Raw genomic sequence first — 22,858 nt, forward strand, 5'->3', positions numbered from 1 at the left:
GCATGAGATATGCCCATTCAAAGTTTGCAATTTCAATCAGTTGCTATAGCGCCCCCCTTTGGCCAATTGATGTAATATTGCTTCATTCGCATCCTCCCATGACCCTCTACCACTGTGCCAAATTTCACATGGATTGACCAAGTCAGTGAGGAGAAAAACGTGGAACAGACACACATACCCACAGACAGACAGACTTTTCGTCATTATATAGTAAGATCATATTTTGACAAAAGTCAAGGTCATGTGATGATACTAAACCTGACCAAATCAGCACTCTGTGATGTACGTTTTTTGCTGTTTCTTTGCCTCTTTACCGCCACCTTTCCTAGTCGAGAATTATGGAGGCGGCATTGGCAATTATAAATGAAAGTTTTGACAGCATTCTCAGTGCATGAGGCTCATCTCGCTGCACAGCTGGAACACCCATTTTCAGTAAGAGCAAGCTCAAAACCATCAAAAGAGCAACATTTTGAGAGATGATGAGATGAATATGTGACAGTATGTGGCAGACTGGGTTCTGCTGATTTAACCCACATTAAAAAAAAAGAGGTCAACACTGTACATCACCCCTAGTGGTGCTGTGTTGTGTAACGTTAGTGAACTAATTTCTAAATCACGAGGTCACCTGGTAATACTAGTCTCATGTGAATAGGGCTTTCAACCCTTTAGATTTAATATTTTCTATCCCTTAAGCGGTCATCTTCGATCATAAAAGACTGACTACTCTAAAGACCACTTACCTCCTTTAAGAAAGTCTTCTGTGTCTCTTCATCAAATCTTATCAACTCTTTCATCACCATCACCTCCCCCGTCTCCTGATGCGTCACCTTGACAACAACAGATTAATCAAAATGCTGCTTAAAATCAATCTTACAAAGAACTACTGACCAGGTGTACGGTCATTAAAAATGTTTTGAGAAAGTCATCCATAATAATGAAAGGGATAATATGATGGTAAATAGTCAGTGTGTTACCTTGACAGCCTGTCCAAAGAAGCCCTTTCCAAGCACTTCTCCATGGATGAGGTCTGACGGTCTGAAGATCCGATGGGTCCGTTCTCCAGGGTCCACACGAAGAGACTCTGAGCGAACCATGTCTCTCCGAGATAAAAGCGACAGGGCTCCAGGGGACAGAGGACACTTGTCTATACTACAGCTGCGCCTGAGAGAGAGAGAAGAAAGACTCAGACAGAGAGAAAGAGGGGGGTAATTAACCAGAGTAAGCTGGGAGAATCAACACTCACAGAATGTGTCTGGATCGCATTCCCATGTTTCCTTGGTGCTGAGGAGGTGAGATGCTCATCCTGAGGTTCACTCCCGGTTCACCTGCTTCCTCCCCTGGACTTGGCTCTTCCTCCAGACTGGGGAGTTTGTGGGTTGAGGAAAGTTTGTCACGGACACATGGGTCAGGACAGTCGATGTCGTCCTGGTGATTGTTTGAGCGAAGGGGTTCAACAGCAGACTGCGGGTTGTGTTCAATGGTCAGCTGCAGTGGTCTGTTTGTGTCCTGGATCACAGAGTTTATCTAGAGGAAAGATATGGTATTTGGTATTAGTTTTTTTGTTGATGCTAGGAAGTGTAACCACTTCTCCTTTAGTTCTGACATTATTGCTGCATCAGTGGATGGTTTGAGGCCTACCTCATCTGGGGAAATGTTGTGGACGGGGATTCCGTTTACCTCCAGTACTCGGTCACCAGTGTGGACAGAGGACAGCAGATCAGAGTTGAGGGCAGCTGAGTCTAACCTGAGGAAGGAAGACAATGATTGAGGATGCAGGAAAGGTGGGATAAGGCAGGGAACATGTCGGGATCGTTGGATCAGAGTTTAACTCTATAAATGCAAAAGACTCACTCTGTCACAGTGACAGCAGAGCCTTTTTCTTGGCTGAAGTCTGTGGCTACAGTCAGGCCTCGTCGGCCACCTGCATGGGGAGGAAGAGACACCAGCGCCACCATGTGCCGACTCTTGGTGAGTGGTGAAGCTGACCCAGCTGCTGATTCAATGCCCTGACAGAAACAGTGGCCGCTGCAGAACAGATAAATCAAGAGAATAAAGGGACACTCATCAGAATCACAAATCTATGGCCAATACCTTTTCCATTTCATTCTTTTTTGGCTCACTTGCTTGATTTCTTTTCTGTCAGCTTCAAACTTACCAGTACAGTTTTGTGCGTTCAACAAGCGTGTAGGTGTCTCCGTCTCCAATGAACATTTCACAGCTCATACAGATGAAGCATTCAGGGTGGTACTTCTGCTCTCCAGCAACCTGTTTATTTAGGGTGGCAGTGTGGTTAAACAAAATTCAGAAGCCAAGGGCATAATATCAGTTTTTACAAGATGCTGTTTGCTTGGGTCAGACTTTAGGGACAAAATGCAGCTCTGCATCATAACAGTCCCGTCTGTGCATTCCTGCATCAAGGCATTGTAGTGTCAGGATGTTTTCAGAGGATATCCTTTGCTCTGAGTGTTGAAAGAAAAATAGCGTTTACTTTCATACCAGGGGGAAACCAAAAGACTGGAAGGCTTTGAATGTACGAACAATCGGTGTAGCATGCTGAGATTTGGTTTTACTTGTTGCAGTGTTTGATCCTGTGGATGTATTGCAATACTTCAGTCTGTAAATATTACATTACATCTGTATTTGATAGTTGTATGGCCACAAATGGTGGGTTTAAATGATCAAGAAAGCAGCTATTTTTAAATTATCTCGCAACTTCTAGTCAGTCTGTTACTGGCTGAGTTCAAAAAAGTTTTGGAGCATGAGAGTAGTAAAGCAAACAGGAGTATCTGCTATGGTAACTTTGACTCTGGACTGTTTGTTGTGTCTTCAAGTACGATATTGTGACTTATTATGATGAAATGTCAGTCAGCATCACCAAAGTGTGGAAGAACTGGTCAGGAAATAATGCTTTCCTCTTATGTAGTCTAGAAATGTGTGTACAGTCAAGTTTGTGGCCTGCTCAGAAAAAAATGCAGGAACACTTTTACTGTCAGTATTTCCTTGAAGTGTCAGAGTGATAGTATCATTAAAATATCACACAATGAAAATATGGCCTAATTGGTTTGTGGTGCAAGGCTTTTTCCTGTTTTCAGTGATCATCACGTTACCATAATGAGTCCTGTTGCAATGGTCTCTTTACAGCCGTGGCAGTGCTCTCCGTATCGGGCCCAGTAGTGCTTCTTACAGTAGAGCTGTCCCTCTCTTTCATAGTACCAGTGTGACAGGATGCAGCCACATTCAGAACACCTAGAGAACAGTGAGAAGAAGAGACAGAGTAGGATGGCGAAACAAGTGAAAATGGAGATTTAGAGCGGATGTAAGATGATAGATACTTCAGAGGTGTGTGCGTGAGTTAAGTAACGTGAGCCGTATTGGTGGTGGAACACATGAGACCTGCAAGGAAAGTTGACCTGTGGGATCGTCACGCACACAGCATCAGGTACAACACTTCCAGGTCAGTTGGACCATAAAGTGTGGTCAGTGTGGCCCATTTTTCTTTGACACAGTTGTATTCTATGTCATAGACAGCATTGCCTTTTCCCTCTTGATTTCTTGGACCCTGTTTGCGTTAAAGTACAGTTTCATGCTCTTATCAGTCAGAAAGTTGAGACTGAGACATCAAGTTGTTTGTCCAGCACTCGCCTGGAGGAAATAGTTTCCTTCGTTGCAGGGACAGTGTTGAAATGATGCATTACAGACCTTGAATTGCTGATGTCACCATGACAGAGAGCGCATTCAGTCAGATTCCAAACTAATATTGCTTCTTACAAAAGGACTACTCATGTAGGGTCACTAGTCAGTCACATGGTAGTCTCCCTTGGGCACGCCCACTCAAAGATTGCAAAAGAGAGTGAAACAAAGTAAAAACATTGCAACAGTTTAAAAAGCACCCTTTCCTTAAACGCAGTGCGGCATTTTCACTTTCAGTGAAGTCGTTCATTTTCACTTTAAAATCTGGGGAAACTCTCAGTAGCATCCTGGTTTAGGCTGAATGAAGAATAATACCTATGTACAACAAAAACCTGCTTCCTTATCTCTTCAACACTGCAGCCGGAGTGGGAGTTGACTTCCTGGACAGAGTACAGCTCCATGTTTCCTCCTTTTCCTATAAATGCCATGCTGTTCTTACAATAGAGAATGAAAGGGTTGCTTTGCTATTGAGAATGAAGTAGTTTCCTCCAGCGTAAGAGACACTCAATGACAGTGTTTCACTGTGATCAGTCGTATGATGTTATTATATTAAAAACTTGATTACATTAGGAAAACAGTCACTTGTGTCGTTGGTGAAGTTTTAAATCTTGTATAGTAGTAACTTAAAGTGGTAAAAAGCATTATTCTTAGGGCAGCAACTAGCAATAATTCTCCCTGTAGATTAATCTGTCGATTATTTTCTCGATAAATTGATTCATTTTTGGTCCATAAAATGGCAATAAGATAGTTGTGTTTTCCAAAGCCCAAGGTGACACCCTCAAATGTCTTGTTTTGTCCACAACCCAAAGATATTAGCTTATTGTCATAGATAAATATTCATATTTAACAAGCTAAATTCAGAGAATTTTTTATTTTTTTTCTCAACAAAGTCCTCAAACGGATTAATCGAATATCAAATTAATTGGCGATTGATTTAATAGTTGATAACTAATTGACAAATCAGCTCTAATGATCCTATTTCTTTTAAATGTTAGTACTATTACTGTTGTTGCTGCTGTTGGTGCTAAAATGTAAAACACGTAAACTCTTTTGGCAGAAAATGCAAATACTTTAATGACCTGGGAAGAAAATCATGTTTTATGTAATTTGTTAATATGGTAGCAACATGATTATCTATTATTATTACTCAGATAGATACCAAAGCTTTAATAACAAACCGTAGGTTCACTGCAGCTCATATTTATTAGTACTTGAGTAAAGTAAATAGTCACTGGAGTCTCTAGTCCTAACTGGTCACGGATTAGTCTGCTGGGGTTACAGTGCAATACAAGAAGTACTGTTAGAGATCTGTTTGACCTGCTTCTCATTCATTGCTGAGGAAATAATTAAGTAATAAAACCATCAGACAGCTGCAGCTTTATTTTTGACCTTCTGTCATTGTTATTGTGCTGCTGGCAACGGATGTGTGGAACCTCCCAGTTTAACATCTGCAGTTCCGACAAAAACATCTGGCCATGAGAAAAAAGACATTTATCCTCTCTCTGTTTCCTACTGTAACATATATCCTCACATGTCTCTGTTTATAGAAGAGAAATGTCAGGCTCGTGCTGCATCTTACATTTATCTTTAGCCACTGTTCTAAGATCTGTTCCTCTGTCACTAAAAGTGGAGCTGCGAACACATCAGCACCTGTGGTTCATAAAACAAACATTCTGTCAGGTCATAAACGTAGGTCAAATGTTAAGAATCAGATGACGTATTCTCCTGCAGTGGTTTCCTTCCTATTCTGTCTGTGTCGTCCTGCTGATTTCCTTTAAATAACAGTAGTTCTTAAAAGGAAACATTTGTTTTTGATCTAACTATATCGTGTAAGGTGTTACAATGGTGTCTCAGTGTTGTTATGCATGCAGTATTATTTATATTTGAATATAGACCTGAGAAAGATTAGTCCTTGGTGGGGTAGAACAAACATGGATCCACAAACAAACAAAAAATGTTAAGTTGTGACTTGTAGTGTTGCCTGCTTGGACGCCTGGCAAGTCAATGACATCTGTCATTGTTTTGGTTTGATAAACTACTCACACACACTCAAAATTAATGTTAAAGTAGACAGAATATTGAAGCACAGTTACTCATGTGTTTGTCACAGCAATTGTGTTTGAGGAAGTATCGCAGATGTTGATGTACAATTTGCTTACATTCTCTCGTTTTCACTCACTCGTTCATACTCTCCTTCCTCTGAATGGCGCATACACATCACACAAATTAATGAAAGTGGCTCTTACCGTCCTTTCATTCCTCTCCGAAACCTCTGGTCCCGTCGAGACATTTTGCCCTGTCACTTCACCGACAGACACTCAGAAACAATCCACCCAGTTAAGAAAGGAGCTTTTTAGCTGCATGTGTTCATGAGGAGGCACTTTATGTATTCTGCTGTGACCGGCAGCAGGCGTTGTCTGTTTTTTCTCTTTTACTCTCTCTCTCGCTCTTCATGTGCGCAGAGGCTTCCTGTGAGCATGAGTTCCCCCTCTAATATGCAGAGTAGCTGTGTGAGAAGAAATTCTGACCTACTGACACCAGCTGGCTACTCTCCCTCTGCTGGCTGCTCAGAAACAGATATATCCCAGTATAGAAGTTCTGCTCCACCGTCCCTCTCCTGTTACTTCCAGTATGTAGACGTCTGCAAGATACAGTTACACTCCTCGGCAGGGCCCACAGCGTGTGGAGCTGTATATGAGTTAAGATAAGTGTGTGATTCTCCGAAGTAGTGTGAGAGAGTCAGCACGTCTGCCTGTTTTGAATTAAGCTCTGTTCCCATCAGCGCAGGCATAATCTCTTTATGAACGCCCCAATTACTGTCCTGATCATACAGTGGAGCGCTCTATTCATCACACACAGCACACCAAGAGGGACAATTCAGTTAAAGCACAGGAAAGAGGAACAGCCCAGAAGTAGGAGAATAAAATCATAGGTACTATTCAGAACGTGGCACCGTTATTATTCACAAGTAGCTGCTGCTGTTTAATTGGCTTGAAGAGCATAAGACACAAGAGTAATGAACAAAGTCAGGAGACAGCATTACAAATTAAATCTTCAGATTGTAATTTATACTAGTTGTGTGCCATGTCTGCAGATACATTTTGTCATTGCACAGATCCTGCAGTCTGACAGACAGAGATGTGAGAGTGGAGGGGTGCTTCTATCACTGAACTGACAAAGCGATAAAGCTACGTCACTTGTGTGCTGTGACGACTTGTATCATGGTGAAACATCTTGTATGTGTGCTTCTGGTATTGTATGTTTCTACATCCACGGTTGTATGTAGATGGCGTGACACCTAGGTGAGCAGACCAACAAAAGCAGCTGTTTTTTAACAAGAGTTCAGGACATGTCCAGCCATGTTTGTAGTAACTGAAGTGGGTATTTTAAGCCAAAATATAGCCTAATCTAATCTAACCAAGTGGTTTTTGTGCCTAAACCTAGTCACACATTAACCAAAGCATTGTTATAACATAAAAAGAAACTTTAAATTTCAGCATATCCGCTAAAGCTTTCAAGATACATCTCTAGGAAGCGCTGGGATGCATCAACAGTGATGTTCCTGGGGTTCAACATCAGACCCCCTCATCCATCCGGTGACCCATTCGGGGTTGATCAAGTCCCGGATTACATCCCAGCAGCAGCAATCGAAGGGCTCGCCCTCTTTATCCAAAGCCTCCAAGTGGCTTTCTCTGCTGCTTCAGTGATGGTTCATATGGCCCCCTTTGACCGCCTAGCAAACCTCCGGTAGCTCACTTCAGTTGGTATGCAGAGAGCCCGCTGGCTTGTGCACTGCCCCACCAGCTCTTGGTATTAGGCAAGCTTCCTCTCATGAGCCTCCTCCATGTGCTCCTCCCAGGGCACAGACAGCATGGTGGATTCTGAGGAAATGATCAAGTCTGGGTGGAGTCTTGTGGGCGCAATGTGATCAGGGAACTTGAGTGGTTTTCCAAGATCCAGTCTCAGCTGCCACTCAGGCTGTGAGCAGACGGGATGGTCTTGTCCGTCGTTGGGAATGGAGCTTCTCTCCAGCCTTGAGGAAAGAGATGGTTCTCTTCCTGGGGTGGTGTTTACTGGACTGAATGGCTGTGGTGACTGAGGAGCTGTTGGAAGGATCCTCTCCAAGCACACGGGACAGGATGGTGTCGCAGTCTTGCACCAAGTATGAAGGTTTGCTGGACTTGGTAAAGTTTCATAGACAGCAGAAATCAGATGCAGAAGATGTCAGCCTGCCAGAAATCCGACCAAGTAATCTTCCGCTGCAGTGTGTTTTCCCACCTTCTCCAGGCTCTTTACCAACCGAGTCTCACCATCTTGCAGACTCTTACCTCCTCCACACCTGCACACACTTCCCCCTAGAGGAGATGTTGTCTCTCCTTTCCTTTTGCTTTGTCAGTCTGGCTGCTTGGAAATGTAAAAAATGTAACATGTCTGTGGTTTGCAGAAATGGACAATGCCAATATTTCTTCTGCTGATTTGATTGGTGATTTTGTTTATAATGATTGCTTTCAGGACTTACTGATCATGTCATTGCTTGTACCTTTGCTGTAGACCTCTCTGCTGTGTATATTGTGAACGCTACAGTGTATTTACTGAGTTTCAGTATCAGTCACCATAAAGACACTGCTGCTCTCTCTTTTTTAGTCAACCCAGGCTGTAGTGTGTTGTTTCCCCTTTTCTCGGCTTTACTTGTGGTTATCAAGCTGCCACAACGCATTAACCAACATCTGCCTCTCAATGTGCAGCTTCCTCCTATTACCTTTGCGCCAAAACCCTCTTGAGGGTTGTACATTTTGTGCATGTGCACCATTGTCAATTATTTTAGCTGCTTTAAAATAACAATAACCTGAAACAACAGTCACTGGTCATTTCTTTATTTCAGAGAGCATTGTCTGAAAGTGTACAAAAGTGCATCATTTTCTTCATAGGCCACATAAAGAACACAGATGTTAAAAACAAATGCTGAGCTACATGAGAGACACAAACATAAGCTCAAATGCAAGATGAGATTCAATGACACTTTTTTTTATCCAAATGACATCACAGACTACATTGCGATTTAGCACAATGTAGAAAACAAAGCACTTATATTAATCATAGTAGTACACAAGTTTAAAAACTGTTAAAACACACACGCACAATAACTCAAATATTTAATACTGTATTAATGCACTTGAATTCATAAAATGAGACTAAATAGATAAAGCACTCAGCTTTTTCTGCTTTTTGTCAGCATAATTTAAAAATACTAGCAAACGTGGACAATTTCCCAACAGTGTTAAAGGAGGTACATAAAAAAGAAAAACACAGTAATCATTGCTCCTTAGATGCCATTTAAACGCACTGTCATGTATTGTGATCATATAACCTCACATTTAGCTTGAATGCTTTCCTTAGCTTCATCATAAAGTCATTACAAATACATTCTTCTTATAATGAAAACAATATGCATGTTAACCAAAAGTTTACACTAATACCAATTAGAGTTTTGTAGCTATAAATGGTGCCTTTAATGTCGTGCATAGAGTGGAACAATCAGCTGAGAAACCTCAGTCTCTATATGTGTTGATACTGCTGAGGCCTGAGCACAATAAAATGAACACAGACTGCTTTTCAGGGACCAGGTAATGACCAGTCAAAACACCATACTACAAAATTAAAAAACAAAAATCTGCTTAGAGTCCCTTTGGTTCACAGTTCCCTCTAAATAGCAGCCGTCTGTATCTTTGTACAGATTGCTGGACAGATGATCCAAGTGTTTGCACTTTGTTGTTAAAGCTAAAAACAGTGAATTGATAAAACAAACATTACACTCTGCAGACCCAAGAAAAATCCAGTCTAACTGGACAAAAGTGTGGCCTCGGAGAATAAAAAAGAAAACAAAACATTGTGTCAGCATGCAGACAGGTCTGTAGGAGCTGCCCTGAGGGTGTCCTTGGTATCAGTCTTCACCCAGAGGTTCATGGTGATACTTCAACACAAATGATGTTCAACAACAATAAACAAAAACTGTATTATAATACAGGCCCCAGAATTTAAGGAGAAATCTTGATCCTTTGTTTCATTGGTTCTCAGCCTGGTAGTCAGGATCCCCAGAGAGTCACAAGGTGATTCATGAGGGAGATATTTCTATTGTATGTAATATGTATCCCCCTTAGGAGTGTAAAGACACATCAGTCTGCACTGATATATTGATTCAGTGATCAACGATCCAATATCATTTGTGCAAAGTGAAGGTACACCTTTATTTTAAAATTCCTATGGCAAGTATGTGTCACCATTTCTGTCCAAGCATACCTCCTACTTAAACATTCAGTGCTAGCGGCCTGTTGCCAGGCAGACAATGACAAACAGCCAAGAAAAAATAAATTGAGGATATTAACTTTGTCATATTGATCACAGGCTCCTGAATTTAACTGAAATCATATGGTGGCAGACTTTGTGATATTAGTTAATACTGTATCGTCTAAAGTATCGTTGTATTATTGTATCATGATGAAACCTGTGATTCACACTCCTAAACCCCATTCAGACTTGTGCATTTTCTTGTGCATTGGTGAACATTTTAAATTATTTGACCAAAGTCAAATTGCTTAATTATTATTATAAAAACAACACAGTAAGCAAAAATGTACCACCTTGCACATCAACCTGCACCAGACACATCACCTTGTGTTAAGGAATCATGACCATAACAGGTTGAGAACCACTTCTAAGCAAATAATAGTGTAACATGTGGAATGTGTTGAAGCTTTAGCTTCTATGGCAGGTAAGACAGTTACGATCTGGGATCATGCAATAGCACCACTGTTGTTTTAATGAGGTCACTTCCTGTCTGTTGGTCTTTCACTTCCTCCTTCGGCCACAGTATTTACCCTGACAGCCAGCACCTATGTACCAGGAGAAAGACAGTTATATTAGCATACATATTGTATGGGTACAAACTACACTGTGAAAAATGTTAAGCTTGTTTACCATGAAAACAGACATACACAAAACTTGTTAAAGTTAGGCTAAGTGAGGAATTTGTGATATAGAATAAAAAGACTTTAAACTAAGGCATCAAGTTCAGTCAGCTTAAGTTTAGTCTCACTTCACAGTAACAAGCATTAAACACAGAACTGCACCCTGGTTGCACTGCCTCAGTAAGAGGGGTCAGTTTGCCATTTCCCACACAGCCACATAGTTCCTGTATTTGTGGCTGTAAGACTATGGTGCAATTCTTAGGCACGTCAGTTCTCTGGAAACCATGCTTGTACCAGACTAAGTTCAGAGAAAAGAGTCGTAAAATACACCAGAAGCTGCCATTAGTAGCTTTGTTGAATTCAAATTGGATTTAAAGGAATTAAATACTGAGGTGGATTTCATCATGCTTATTGTCAGAGGAAACAACCACAATGTTGGACATGTTTCCATCACATAGCTTTTCTTTAAACTAGAAGGAAGACAACGTAGTCAGTGCGCAGTAGTACTTTCATTCAAGTCAAGTTACAGTCAAATGAACTCTTGGAAAGGGCTGCAGCAGTGTTTTACAGTGAATTGATCCAGCTTACTGTAAAGAAATACCGTGTGTATGATGTTTACCTCTGTAGCCCCCAGCTCCTAGTAAGGCCTGCATGGCTGCATATTTGGCTGCCTTCTGTGCCTTGGCTAAAGGACATGAAAGTAAAAGAGAAAGTTATTCTGCAGATAAAGAGCTAATAAAAGCATAATGACTTCATTTCAAAACACATTTCAGTTCATTTTGTTCACAATATAATCAAATTTTTATAATCAAATTTACTCCTCTCTGCTTAGGATAAAAAAAGCCTCTAAATTAATATCGTGTAGTTGCTTTAAGAAAAAAGAAAATAATTGGTAATTGTCTTCATCTAGATCACTATGTTTCAGTGTGTGGGTACAGTGTATCTCTGTGTTAATGCTGTACATATGTGTGCTAAGAGACTGAAGCTAATTAGAGCATGCTTATCCCAGAGGACACAGTGAGGTTTCTTACATTTTTGCCCTGCCCCTGCATATCCTAGAAAACAATGACAGGAAAGACAGAGTCATAATGAACAACTGATAATCTTCAGAATGGTGTCTTTTGTTATCTTGGCAATGACATGAATGAAGATATACTAAAATGAAAGTATTCTCTGTGCAAGGTTGAATATTCAGGATAAAAACATTTTATGTTTTATACTTTGTGTGCATGTGTCCACCAGTGTTATGGGTATCTACAAGATTTAAAAGTATTTATTGCTTATCGTTTTAAATTTTACAAATTATATGCTTGCTAAGTGTGACAAAGTGCTTCTGCCTTACCTGGATAGCTTCCACCAGCCACCCCACCATAGCCAGGGCCAACACCCCCTGCTGGAATGATGGACACATTACAGCCTGCATCACTAAACAATGCACTTTCTCTTAATAAAGAAGGTATGTACTGTCCAGTGGTCTGAATTTTTTAAATGTTGTTTTAAAAGCTTGTTTTGTTATTTCTGTATTGTATCAGTGCTCTGCTTAAACTGACCTGGCAAGCCACCTGCACCTCCTCCTAATCCCTGACCTGTTCCTGCCAGACCTCCTGTCCCTCCTGTTCCTCCTGCTGCAGTACCTGGACAGGTAAGTAAATACACATGCATAGAAATCAGTCAGGCTGTTAAAAGAAGAAGATTTAATAACACGCAATAAAGCTGTCAGCAGAGAGAAGGCTTTCCTAGTTTAGATTTTCATGTTCGACAGACGTGTATCAAACTTTGAAGCCATTTTAGAAAGACAACACCAAGGACATTATAGAATAATATTAAGCTGTATTTGTACAGTGTGTGCTGTGCCACACCTAAAGTTACTAATATTTAGTCACTTTTTTTTAAATCATAAACAAGAAACTCACCTGAGCCTCCAAGGATACCTCCTGTTCCTGCACCAGGGACCCCTCCTACTCCACCACCTGATGAACATAAGCGGGATTGAAGTAAATTGGATAGACTATAAATGACCAATGGCAGGTACATAATGGATGAATATCTCAGCAATTTAATCATCTTAACACATAGTAAATAGTAATACAAAGCAAGCTATAATTAAACATGGACCAAAGATGGTAACAGAAGAGGTTTAATGTCCAATTATTTATCATGTGGGTAAGACTTCAAGTTTTTCTGCATTTTGTCCTCCAAACTTGTTCATCATTTATTTCTTTGTCCTGTATGGCAAATATCTTGTGACAATCAGAACTTGTATTAGTAGGTATCAGAAATTTTTAATGTAATAATTATATGTATCAAAAGAGAAATTTACCTGGTCCATAGCCAGTTCCACCCAACGACGAGCCGTAACCTGATTTAGGAGGCTTCCTTTGCCCAAGTGCTTGGCCACCAGGTCCAAATCCACCCGCACCACCAGGTGTAAAACCTCCTGGCCCAGTTCCAGCACCTCCAGGGCCATAACCACCAGTTCCAGCACCTCCTGGGCCAAAGCCACCAGTTCCGGCACCTCCTGGGCCAAAGCCACCAGTTCCGGCACCTCCTGGGCCAAAACCACCAGTTCCAGCACCTCCTGGGCCAAAGCCACCAGTTCCAGCACCTCCTGGGCCAAAACCACCAGTTCCAGCACCTCCTGGGCCAAAGCCACCAGTTCCAGCACCTCCTGGGCCAAAGCCACCAGTTCCGGCACCTCCTGGGCCAAAACGACTTGTGCCTCCTCCTAATCCTCCTGCTGGGAAACAAATCTGAATATATAAGCATGACTATATGCTATATAAATGTTTAAAAAGATAGTAACCACCCCCAATTCTAACCCGAACCTCACCTGATCCAATTCCAGCTCCTCCATAACCTGGAAAAAATGGATGAGAACAGTCAGTGTTCTGCTTATTACTTTAATATGAAACAGTAAAATCAAACAGGAGTCTCCATCAGTACACTGAATATGTGTATGTCACCTGCCTCATAGTTTTACTCGTATAATCATTACTCACCAGATTTAGGTTTTCTTTTCCCTAATCCTCGGCCCCCTGGTCCAAAGCCTGTTCCTGTGCCAGCACCACCTGGTCCAAAGCCTGTTCCTGTGCCTGCACCACCTGGTCCAAAGCCTGTTCCTGTACCAGCACCACCTGGTCCAAAGCCTGTTCCTGTACCGGCGCCACCTGGTCCAAAGCTACCTGTTCCTGTGCCAGCGCCACCTGGTCCAAACCCTGTTCCTGTACCAGCACCACCTGGTCCAAAGCCTGTGCCTGTGCCAGCACCACCTGGTCCGAAACCTGTTCCTGTGCCAGTGCCACCTGGTCCAAAGCCTGTTCCTGTGCCAACGCCACCTGGTCCAAAGCCTGTTCCTGTGCCAACGCCACCTGGTCCAAAGCCTGTTCCTGTGCCAGCGCCACCTGGTCCAAAGCCTGTTCCTGTGCCAACGCCACCTGGTCCAAAGCCTGTTCCTGTGCCAGCGCCACCTGGTCCAAAGCCTATTCCTGTGCCGGCCCCACCTGGTCCAACCCCTCCAGGCCCATACCTGCCAGGTCCAGTACCTGTTCCACCAGGTCCAAGCCCTGCACCTAGAGAACAAGAATTAAATTGTCATTGGTTTTACGCTGGCATGCGTAGTTGCCTACCTTCAAGTTTTGTCATTTTGAGTTGTCAGAGGGAGTTAACACCCTGAATGTATCTTAAAACCAAGTAAATTATTAAATTTTGTTGGTGTTAAAATACATGACCATTATACCTGATTTGGGTGGCTTTCTTTTCCCCAGTCCTTGACCTCCAGCAGCATAAACACCAGGAATTACCCCAGCTCCACCAGGTCCATAGCTGCCTGGTCCTGTGCCAACACCACCTGGTCCAAATCCACCTGGCCTGGTTCCGACACCACCCGGTCCTGTCCCAGTACCGCTAGGTCCATATCCACCTGGTCCAGTGCCCCCAGGTCCATAACCACCAGCACCGCCAGGACCAAAGCCACCTGGTCCAGTGCCCCCAGGTCCATAACCACCAACACCAGCACCGCCAGGACCAAAGCCACCTGGTCCGGAACCAGCTCCACCTGGTCCAATCCCGTAGCCACCAGGCCCAAACCCAGTACCACCAGCTCCTGCTCCGTATCCTAGAAAGAAATATTTGTCATGTGTCAGTCCTCTGTATAAAAGCTTCTGTCTCTACACTGTATATTTGTCAATTCTTATCATACTTTTTGGTGGTTTGCCAGTGCCGGTACCCAGTCCTTGACCTGTGCCATATCTTGAACCTGAATAAAAGCGCATGTAAGATAAGTTTTCACTTACATGCTGTTGAAATAAGACATGTTTTTCTCTATCAAATTTAAACTTAATTATTAGAATTGAGTCACACAGTAAAACAATTTCATAGAAGTCAACTTACCACCAGGACCCACACCACCACCATATCCCCCCAGGCCACCACCGACTCCACCAGGACCTGCTCCTGCTCCTACTCCTCCCACACCTCCACCTAAGCCTCCAGCATCAGTTCCAACCCCTCCAATTCCGAGAGTCCCAGCACCACCAGGACCGCCACCAGTGCCTCTGCTTCCAGTCTGGCCAGGTCCAGCCCCATATCCACCAGGCCCAGCACCATAGCCACCTGGGCCAGCCCCGTAACCTCCGGGTCCTGCACCATAACCTCCTGGACCAGCACCATAGCCACCAGGACCAGCTCCATAACCGCCAGGCCCAACCCTACCCTGGCCTGCTACTCCAAGGGTCCCATATACTGAAAGATAAAAACATAAAATGGATCTCGTAGCATCTTTCATCTCTGAAGCCAAAATAAGTCCTTATTAAGGAGACCAACATATAGTGACAGTTTATAAAACCTTTGCCTGATTTTCCTGCCCCCTGTCCAGCTCCAGTCGGGTAACGTATGCCTGAGAGAAACATAAAAAGATCACTGTTTTTAGATATTCTGTATATGTCATCTGTTTGTTTAGATATTAAGGATAGTGTTAGTTATCATACCTCCACCTGGTAAAACTCCAGCACCATAGCCTATGATGGACAAAGTGTGAAATGTATACACGTCATTGTGATATAGGCATATAGGTTTAGGATGAATATACAGACGTTTCAGAGATCAAAACATGGTAGCAGCTCACTTTTTCCAGGTTTAATGACTCCTGTCCCTACTCCACCAGGCCCACCAGCCCCAGGTACCAAGCCTGCTCCTACGCCTGTTACCCCACCTACAACACCAGATCCACCACTGACGGCTCCTGCCACAGTCCCGTCCGGTCCGTATTCTACATTTAAAAAGTAAACAAATATATCTCTTTCTTCAGTGTGAGTATTTTTTGTCACCAACTGTAACTTATTGATAGATTGGATGTTTCATACACAGTGTTGGATAGAGTCATAACTGAATGTAAAAATAGCACCTTTGGGTGGTTTTGGGGTTCCTCCTACAGCGCCAGCTGCACCTCCTGCCCCAACTCCAGTTCCAGTTGCAGGACTGTCACCTCTTCCCACTCCTGTTACGCCACCTGAAACACCTCCTGTTGCTCCAGCACTGGTAGGACTCCCTCCTACTCCTCCAGGTCCTCCACCTGTACCGCCTGTACCACCTCTCTCTCCATCAGGACCTCCCTCGCCATCTCCTTCACCTGGCGTGTCACCTCTGGGTACACCTGCAGACAGTACACAGAAGGAAAGGAGAAGAAGGAGAAAACCAAAGTCAATAAACCCCCAAACTATTACATCCAAACCACCGTTACAGAGAGGAAGCAACGCAGTCCTCAGAACAAAAAGTTGGCATTGTGCATTTCTGCAAACCACAGATTTGTTATATTTGATGTTATTATGTAGTGCATGGGTGAAACTTTTGGTTTCAACAATGCTTTGGTTGGATACAGGCACAAAAACACCTTGTAAAGTTAAGAATGGATCATGTTTTGGCTTAAGATAACCAGTTTTCATGGCATAATCCCATGAAAAACCACAGGTCACTACACATCACAACCAATTTGTTGTTTGTTGGTCACAAACAGTGGTCTGCAGTGTCTCACCTACAGTAACATGCCATCCACCGTCCCCTCCACCTCCTGATGACAGAGTCAGCTCATATACTATATCGCTTTAGAAAGGTTGATATGATACATATGAAACATATTCTTTACTCTTTATTTTAATCCCAATTAGCTTCTAGAAAGTGGGTCTTCCTGGGTTCCAGTATTAACAAGCCTGGTGATTACAGTCCTCAGTGTGTGATTTGCAGACCTACTTAAACTTTTGTGACCTATCTTTCTACATCTTAATTGTGCAATATCTTGTGAAACACATTGAGTTGTATCAGACTGATGTAAGTTTGAACAAATAGGTTCTTAAAGTGGGGAAAGGCAACACTGCTGTTAATAGATGTTTGTGGTTTGGCTTATGATTACCTCTCATGGGAGTTAATACATTATGTTACTTCTGTTGTTTGGAAATAGGTAAGCAGTATTGCAGAGATATCCTTTATTTAATTTACCTGGGGGTCTGAGAGGTCTGGCCCCAGGCAATGTTGTAGAGAGATCACCACCAGAACCTGCAAAATTATTCAGTAAAATATAAGAAACATCAGATGATATTTTCCTCTGTAGAGAGGATGTAGAAACTGAGGAGGTGATAAAACATTTCAGAAAGGATAATAGTTGGGAGGTGTGAGGCAAAGTAGTGCTCTGCGCTGTCTCTGAAATCTTGTAGGAAATCTTACCTCCAGAGGGAAGTCCTGTGCCACCTGAATTTTGTAAAGAGATAAAAACAAAAGAGATATTAAAGTCACAATCTCCAAACCAGTTAACACCAGTGCAGGCATTACTTACATGTGGTATGTATTTGTGTGTGTGAGCCACACAGGCTTACTTACCAACACCTGTCCCAGCTGTTTGAAACAAGAGTTGAAACACTGGTGAGAGAAATCCTGAGACAATATCTACAGTATGCTAAACTGAACAGTAAATTGAGATTCACATACCGCTTGGTTGTACAGCCCCGCCACCAACTGTAACAACAGAAATAAAGGTTATCTCAGGAGGATATCAATTAGAAACAGTTTCACAACACATTTTTCAAAGATAAATATGTTAGTAGCCAGCTTCAGTCCTCAGCTAGCATCAGTCTGCCATGCAGTGTTGTGTGATAGGAAGTGTGAGGAAACACTCACTCTCTGGTACAGGTAAACCAGTGATAGCTGTGAAAGCAGTAAAGTGGAGAAATATAGTGATCTGCATAGAAATTAAAAGCATTTGTGATAGCGTGATGTGCCACTGTATCATAGCAAGCAGATTTTAAATTGAGCTGACACTATTTCGAAATCTATAGTCTTTTACTGTACGATATGCTCTATTAACGTCTCACATGTAACATCTTAGTGTTCATTATACTGTATACCAACTTACCAGGGGCTGCTCCTGTGGACCCTGCAGGATATGAAAACAAAATGGTCAGTCTTGTGAATTATTTAAACAAAGGAAACAAGTACATGTTTTGTTGCCTTCCAGATACAACATGCAGTATGCATGCCAGTAAGAAACATGGTTTGGTGTCCCATAAATAGTGTGGAAATTATGGCCTTCACATTTGATTTGTAAATAGACAGTCCCCATCAGGACATTTTTTAGATGCTTTTAAGAATGCTGTGTAAATATTTTGTCCCTTGAAGTTTAAGCAAAACTGTACCAGTGGTGTCTGAGTAGTCAATTGAAACTTTAAGGGTCTTTAATCATACACTTCAAATGCTTTGTGACCCCAGTATAGTATAAAGATGAGTATAGGACCCCTATATACCCATGTTAGAGATTTAAAATAGCATTATTCTAAAAGTTAAACTTTATTTATGTGGTTTCTGCACTTCCTAAACACAATTTGAAACTTATTATCTAAATTTGGCATGTACAAGGATTTAACAGTGATTGTAATGAATACTTTTTTTTTTTTTTTCCAGAGACACTCAAATCTGCAATGATCCAAAATGGCAGACAATCTGTGCAGGCAGGATTTTTTAAATTTTGAAATAATCCTGGATCCTCAGGGGGGAAATGTGTTTTGCTGCGCAGTCGCCTGAAGAAAATGTTGGCATTGTATGTTTCTCCACACTATGAATACATTATATTTGCATGTGTTGCAGATGGCGTGTCCTCACGGCTGCCAAGCTGCAGACCACTGCAGACCATTGTTTGAGACCAACAAACAACAAAACCGATTTTGATTTAACAAATCATTGTTGTGTTTCTAGCGGCTTTGTAGGCACCAAAAGTAGGTGTTTTGGAGCATGTCATTGCTGCGTTTTTATGCAGGACCGTGCCCCCAAAACTAAGTATTTTAAGACGAAACATGATCTCATCCAAATCATTACCAAGTGTTTTTTGTGCCTAAATATAACCACATGTTAACAGCAATGCAAATGTAACATATGTGTGGTTTACAGAAGTATACAATGGCAACATTTTTAATGGCGACTGGGTTGAATTATGAGTGAAAATGTAAATTTATAAATAGCCACATGATGGCACTGTCTGCAACCAAATGTAAGAGGCACCAGATTTAATTGAAATCCATATCATGGTTTTGAGGATGTCTCGCTGACTAACAGATGCACTCTGACAGAAATGGATGAACATGCAGTGCTTGCAGACAAACATGCAGAAGCTCTGGCTATGAAATATATACTGACCTGGAACTTCTGTCCCATTGAGGCCTGTTTTATAAAGTGGGAAAACAACACAACAGAGATAAGAGCGACTAACACACAAATTAAATGCAGCGGGTTTCCTCCCCCATAACACATTTTCATTAATAACACTCCCAAACCACTCCTGAATAAATTAGTGGCATTTTTAATTAGCTCCTTAACTTACATTAGTATGTGTTTGAAATTTTGTAGCATGAACGACCAGAATACCTGGTTTTGCTCCAATGATGGGGATTCCTGTTCCAGCCAAGCCATCTCCATCACCTCCTGCACCCACTGGTCTGCCAGCTACACCAATACCTCCTGTTTTAATGCACACACACACACACACACACACACACACACACACACACACACACACACACACGAAAGAATATGTGTGAATAAATAAGAGCAGTGAGTTTTATATTTAGTATAGTGTTTTGGTCCTTAATTTTCACATGTGTTTGCCATGGAGTCTGTGTGCTATAACTACACCCTTAGACCTGAATTTTAGTGTTCATACTAATTGTTGTCATATATGCACAAAATCTGTGCATGATTTCAAGGGAAGAAAAGACAGGCTCTCACAATCCAGCAAGTTTAAACACACCTTCTCCTCCAGAGCTTCCAGACCCTTCTATCACACTGCCAGCACCACCATCGCCTGGAATAAGGTCAAAATATTAAAAGGACTGAGATTTGAAAATAGTACCATATGTATGTATAGGTGCTTTGGATAAGTGTGTGAGCTAATAAAACAAAGACAATGGCAAAATCATTTTTAGATAAGCCAGTTTTCTTTGTCTTATTTCTCTCTTTTGGAAGCTCACCTCCATCACTGTCTTTTCCATCCTTGTTAGACACATGTTATAGTAAAACTAATGTATTGCAAACCCTATGAGTAAAGTTATCGTGATAATATGTGACTAGAAATGTGTTTTTGTGACCAGTTGCTCTGTGCTAACACTGCACAGATACCTTCTGATCCTGGGGCTGGTGTTCCTCCTGTGGGTCTTAGTCCTCCTCCTGATCCAGCAGACATAATTTATCACATTCAGATTATCTGGTTGAATATTAATATTTCACTGTGACCAAAATGTGTATTTTTAATCCTCAGAACAGAAGCTCACCACTGGGTCCAGCTGTTGCCCCTCCACCGATGCTGGTGCCATTCACTGAAACACCAATGCCAGTTCCTGTACCAGGTCCTGCAGTGCCAGTCCCTGTACCAGGTCCTGCAGTGCCGGTTCCTGTACCAGGTCCTGTAGTGCCGGTTCCTGTTCCTGCCCCAGGTACAACTCCACCAGGTTGCCCTAAAGTTTGTAAAAGAGATCATCTGGTAAATTCAAAGAGCTGCTTATAAACAGCTCTGTTCCATAGTTTAAGCATTTATATATTATACACATAATGTTCTACTTGACACACAGAGTCTTGTTAAAGTACATCTTACCGTACTTAGCAGCCTTAGATCCAGCTGTGCCATAGCCTGGAGATCACAACAAATAAGATGTGGTTTTAATATTCACTAGTGATCAAAGAAAAGGGTTTATACAGATGAGATAAGCATGTAAGGATGGCTATATGAGTTACTGACTAGGGCTAGTCTCAAAATAACTTATCTTATTTCACTCCCCAAACAAGAAAACACTGCTTTTTGGCATTGAAGCTAAAATATGTAACCTTAAACAAACATTGTCACGCTTCCATTGCTGCAAAGATGGTGTGATCAACTAAACACAATTATTACACAATAACACCTTGCTGCTGTTGATGATCACCTTTTTAGCAGAGTGATATCAACTGTCCTCGTCAAGCAGGACACGTATGACTCAAAAATTTGAACAGCATTTCATAATAGCAAGCTGTGAACTGTATTCACAACTAGGTTAATGTTGCAGTTTTATTACTTCACCATACTACAATATACTGATGAGATATGAGATGTTTTTGTGTCTGAGTGACTAATGAGAGTAGCAATTGTTGAAATTGGTCCAGTATTGCTGAGTGAGAGGGCTGCAGCTCGCAGTGGCAAAACAGGCTGCAGTGTAACCACGTAGGGCATGTGCTCAATGTTAATGTACATCCACTGACAGATCGTATTTTTGCCACTGACAGGCTCAGATTATTATTGTAATTATCTGACAATATTATGGAAAGGATCCCTACAGAGATAGACCTTCTTGTTTAAGATTTTAAATCCTTTTTGTTTGACCAGAAACAGCCCCTAACTTGCTATTGTCAATCAACCAAACTTTGTTACTCCAATGAGGCACCTGTTGCTGCAATTCCTACCAATTACCAGTAGATGTCAGTAAAGGGATATTTCATACTTAAATGTCATCTAGACTTAAAATGTGATTAAGATCCAAGCATGGACAGACCTACATGTCACTACACAGACTCTTTACTGAAAACCAACCTGGACCTCCAGTGCCAGTTCCAAAGCCTCCTGGTCCATAACCACCTGTAAAATTACACAAGATAATAGATGGTGTATAAGTAACTCCATCAAGAGAATTTGGAGAACATATCATTGCAAAGAAAAGAAAACAGAATATCTGTATTGCTCTCAGCTTGCAATGCCCAGTGTCATCATACATTAACAACTCACCAACTCGTCCTGCTCCACCTCCAAGTACTCCAGTACCAGCACCTGTTCCACCTTGACAGACACCAAGATCATGAAAATAATTTAGCTTTTACTGGAATTTGGAAAAAACAGCCATCGTCATGTTTTAAATATTTATCTAAATTTGAGTTTGGCAAAATTTATCTTGGACAAAATTATGAACCTGTTCCATATCCAGCCCCCGGTCCTGCACCATAGCCTCCACCTGGTCCGTAACCTGTCCCAGGCCCGTATCCACCAGGTCCATATCCTGTTCTTCCCAGTGTTCCTCCACCAGGAAGCCCTAAGGAGGGGCAAATGTGTGAGGAATTTAGCTCTAATAAAGGTAAAAAACACTTTCTCTAACTTATTATTTTTTTTGCATGAAAGTATCATTAGTACTACTTTAAAGGACCACATGGTAATTTAAAAAAAAAAATGTTGTTTCTTACCATATTTGCGGGCTTTGGCACCAGCATAACCTACAAATGCAGACACATCAATTACTTGAAGCATATTATATTAACTAGTAGATCTATTTGAATACAAATATGCTTCCTTATTTTAATAGGTCGTCATCATCCTGTTCTTTCATCATACCTCCAGGTCCATAGCCAGCTCCACCAGGTCCAAAGCCAGTACCAGCTCCACCAGGTCCAACTCCTCCTGGCCCAAAGCCAGTACCAGCTCCACCAGGTCCAACTCCTCCTGGCCCATAGCCTGTGCCAGCGCCACCAGGCCCAACACCTCCTGGTCCATAGCCAGTACCAGCACCACCTGGTCCAAAACCTCCTGGTCCATAGCCAGTACCAGCACCACCAGGTCCGACTCCTCCTGGTCCAAAGCCAGTACCAGCACCACCAGGTCCAACTCCTCCTGGTCCAAAGCCAGTACCAGCACCACCAGGTCCAACTCCTCCTGG

At 42.1% G+C, this 22,858-nt stretch overlaps 2 protein-coding genes across 2 annotated transcripts in view; both read right to left on the reverse strand.

The window, feature by feature from the left end:
* The window catches only part of LOC126388279 (LIM domain kinase 1-like), a 12,093-nt gene extending 5,699 nt beyond the window's left edge, over positions 1-6,394 (reverse strand). The window contains exons 1-8 of the mRNA XM_050041305.1: positions 5,937-6,394; positions 3,108-3,246; positions 2,156-2,265; positions 1,852-2,025; positions 1,639-1,744; positions 1,244-1,524; positions 975-1,161; positions 741-827 (exon numbers count right to left, since the gene is read on the reverse strand). Coding sequence (XP_049897262.1) covers positions 741-827; positions 975-1,161; positions 1,244-1,524; positions 1,639-1,744; positions 1,852-2,025; positions 2,156-2,265; positions 3,108-3,246; positions 5,937-5,980 — 1,128 coding nt within the window. The 5' untranslated portion in view covers positions 5,981-6,394. The remainder of the gene's footprint in view (positions 1-740; positions 828-974; positions 1,162-1,243; positions 1,525-1,638; positions 1,745-1,851; positions 2,026-2,155; positions 2,266-3,107; positions 3,247-5,936) is intronic.
* Positions 6,395-7,503: 1,109 nt separating this feature from the next.
* Positions 7,504-14,297, reverse strand: LOC126388094 (uncharacterized). Its single transcript, XM_050040985.1, has 9 exons — positions 14,282-14,297; positions 13,655-14,224; positions 13,486-13,512; positions 12,976-13,392; positions 12,569-12,625; positions 12,206-12,289; positions 11,998-12,048; positions 11,275-11,340; positions 7,504-7,793 (listed from the first exon to the last, which is right to left on the reverse strand). Exons 1-9 carry the CDS (start codon positions 14,295-14,297, stop codon positions 7,504-7,506), a joined length of 1,578 nt encoding a protein of 525 aa, XP_049896942.1.
* Positions 14,298-22,858: the final 8,561 nt, after the last annotated feature.

Source organism: Epinephelus moara, chromosome 3 (assembly GCF_006386435.1).
Source record: "Epinephelus moara isolate mb chromosome 3, YSFRI_EMoa_1.0, whole genome shotgun sequence".
In the NCBI taxonomy this organism is placed as follows: Eukaryota; Metazoa; Chordata; class Actinopteri; order Perciformes; family Serranidae; genus Epinephelus; species Epinephelus moara.

Excerpts from the sequence above, each read along its gene's own strand:
- LOC126388094 (XM_050040985.1), bottom strand. Across the intron at positions 13,513-13,654 it reads GAAAAGAAAACCTAAATCTG|GTTATGGAGGAGCTGGAATT; the intron begins GTGAGTAATGAT and ends CATTTTTTCCAG. Across the intron at positions 12,626-12,975 it reads TGGAACTGGCTATGGACCAG|GTGGTGGAGTAGGAGGGGTC; the intron begins GTAAATTTCTCT and ends TATGTTCATCAG.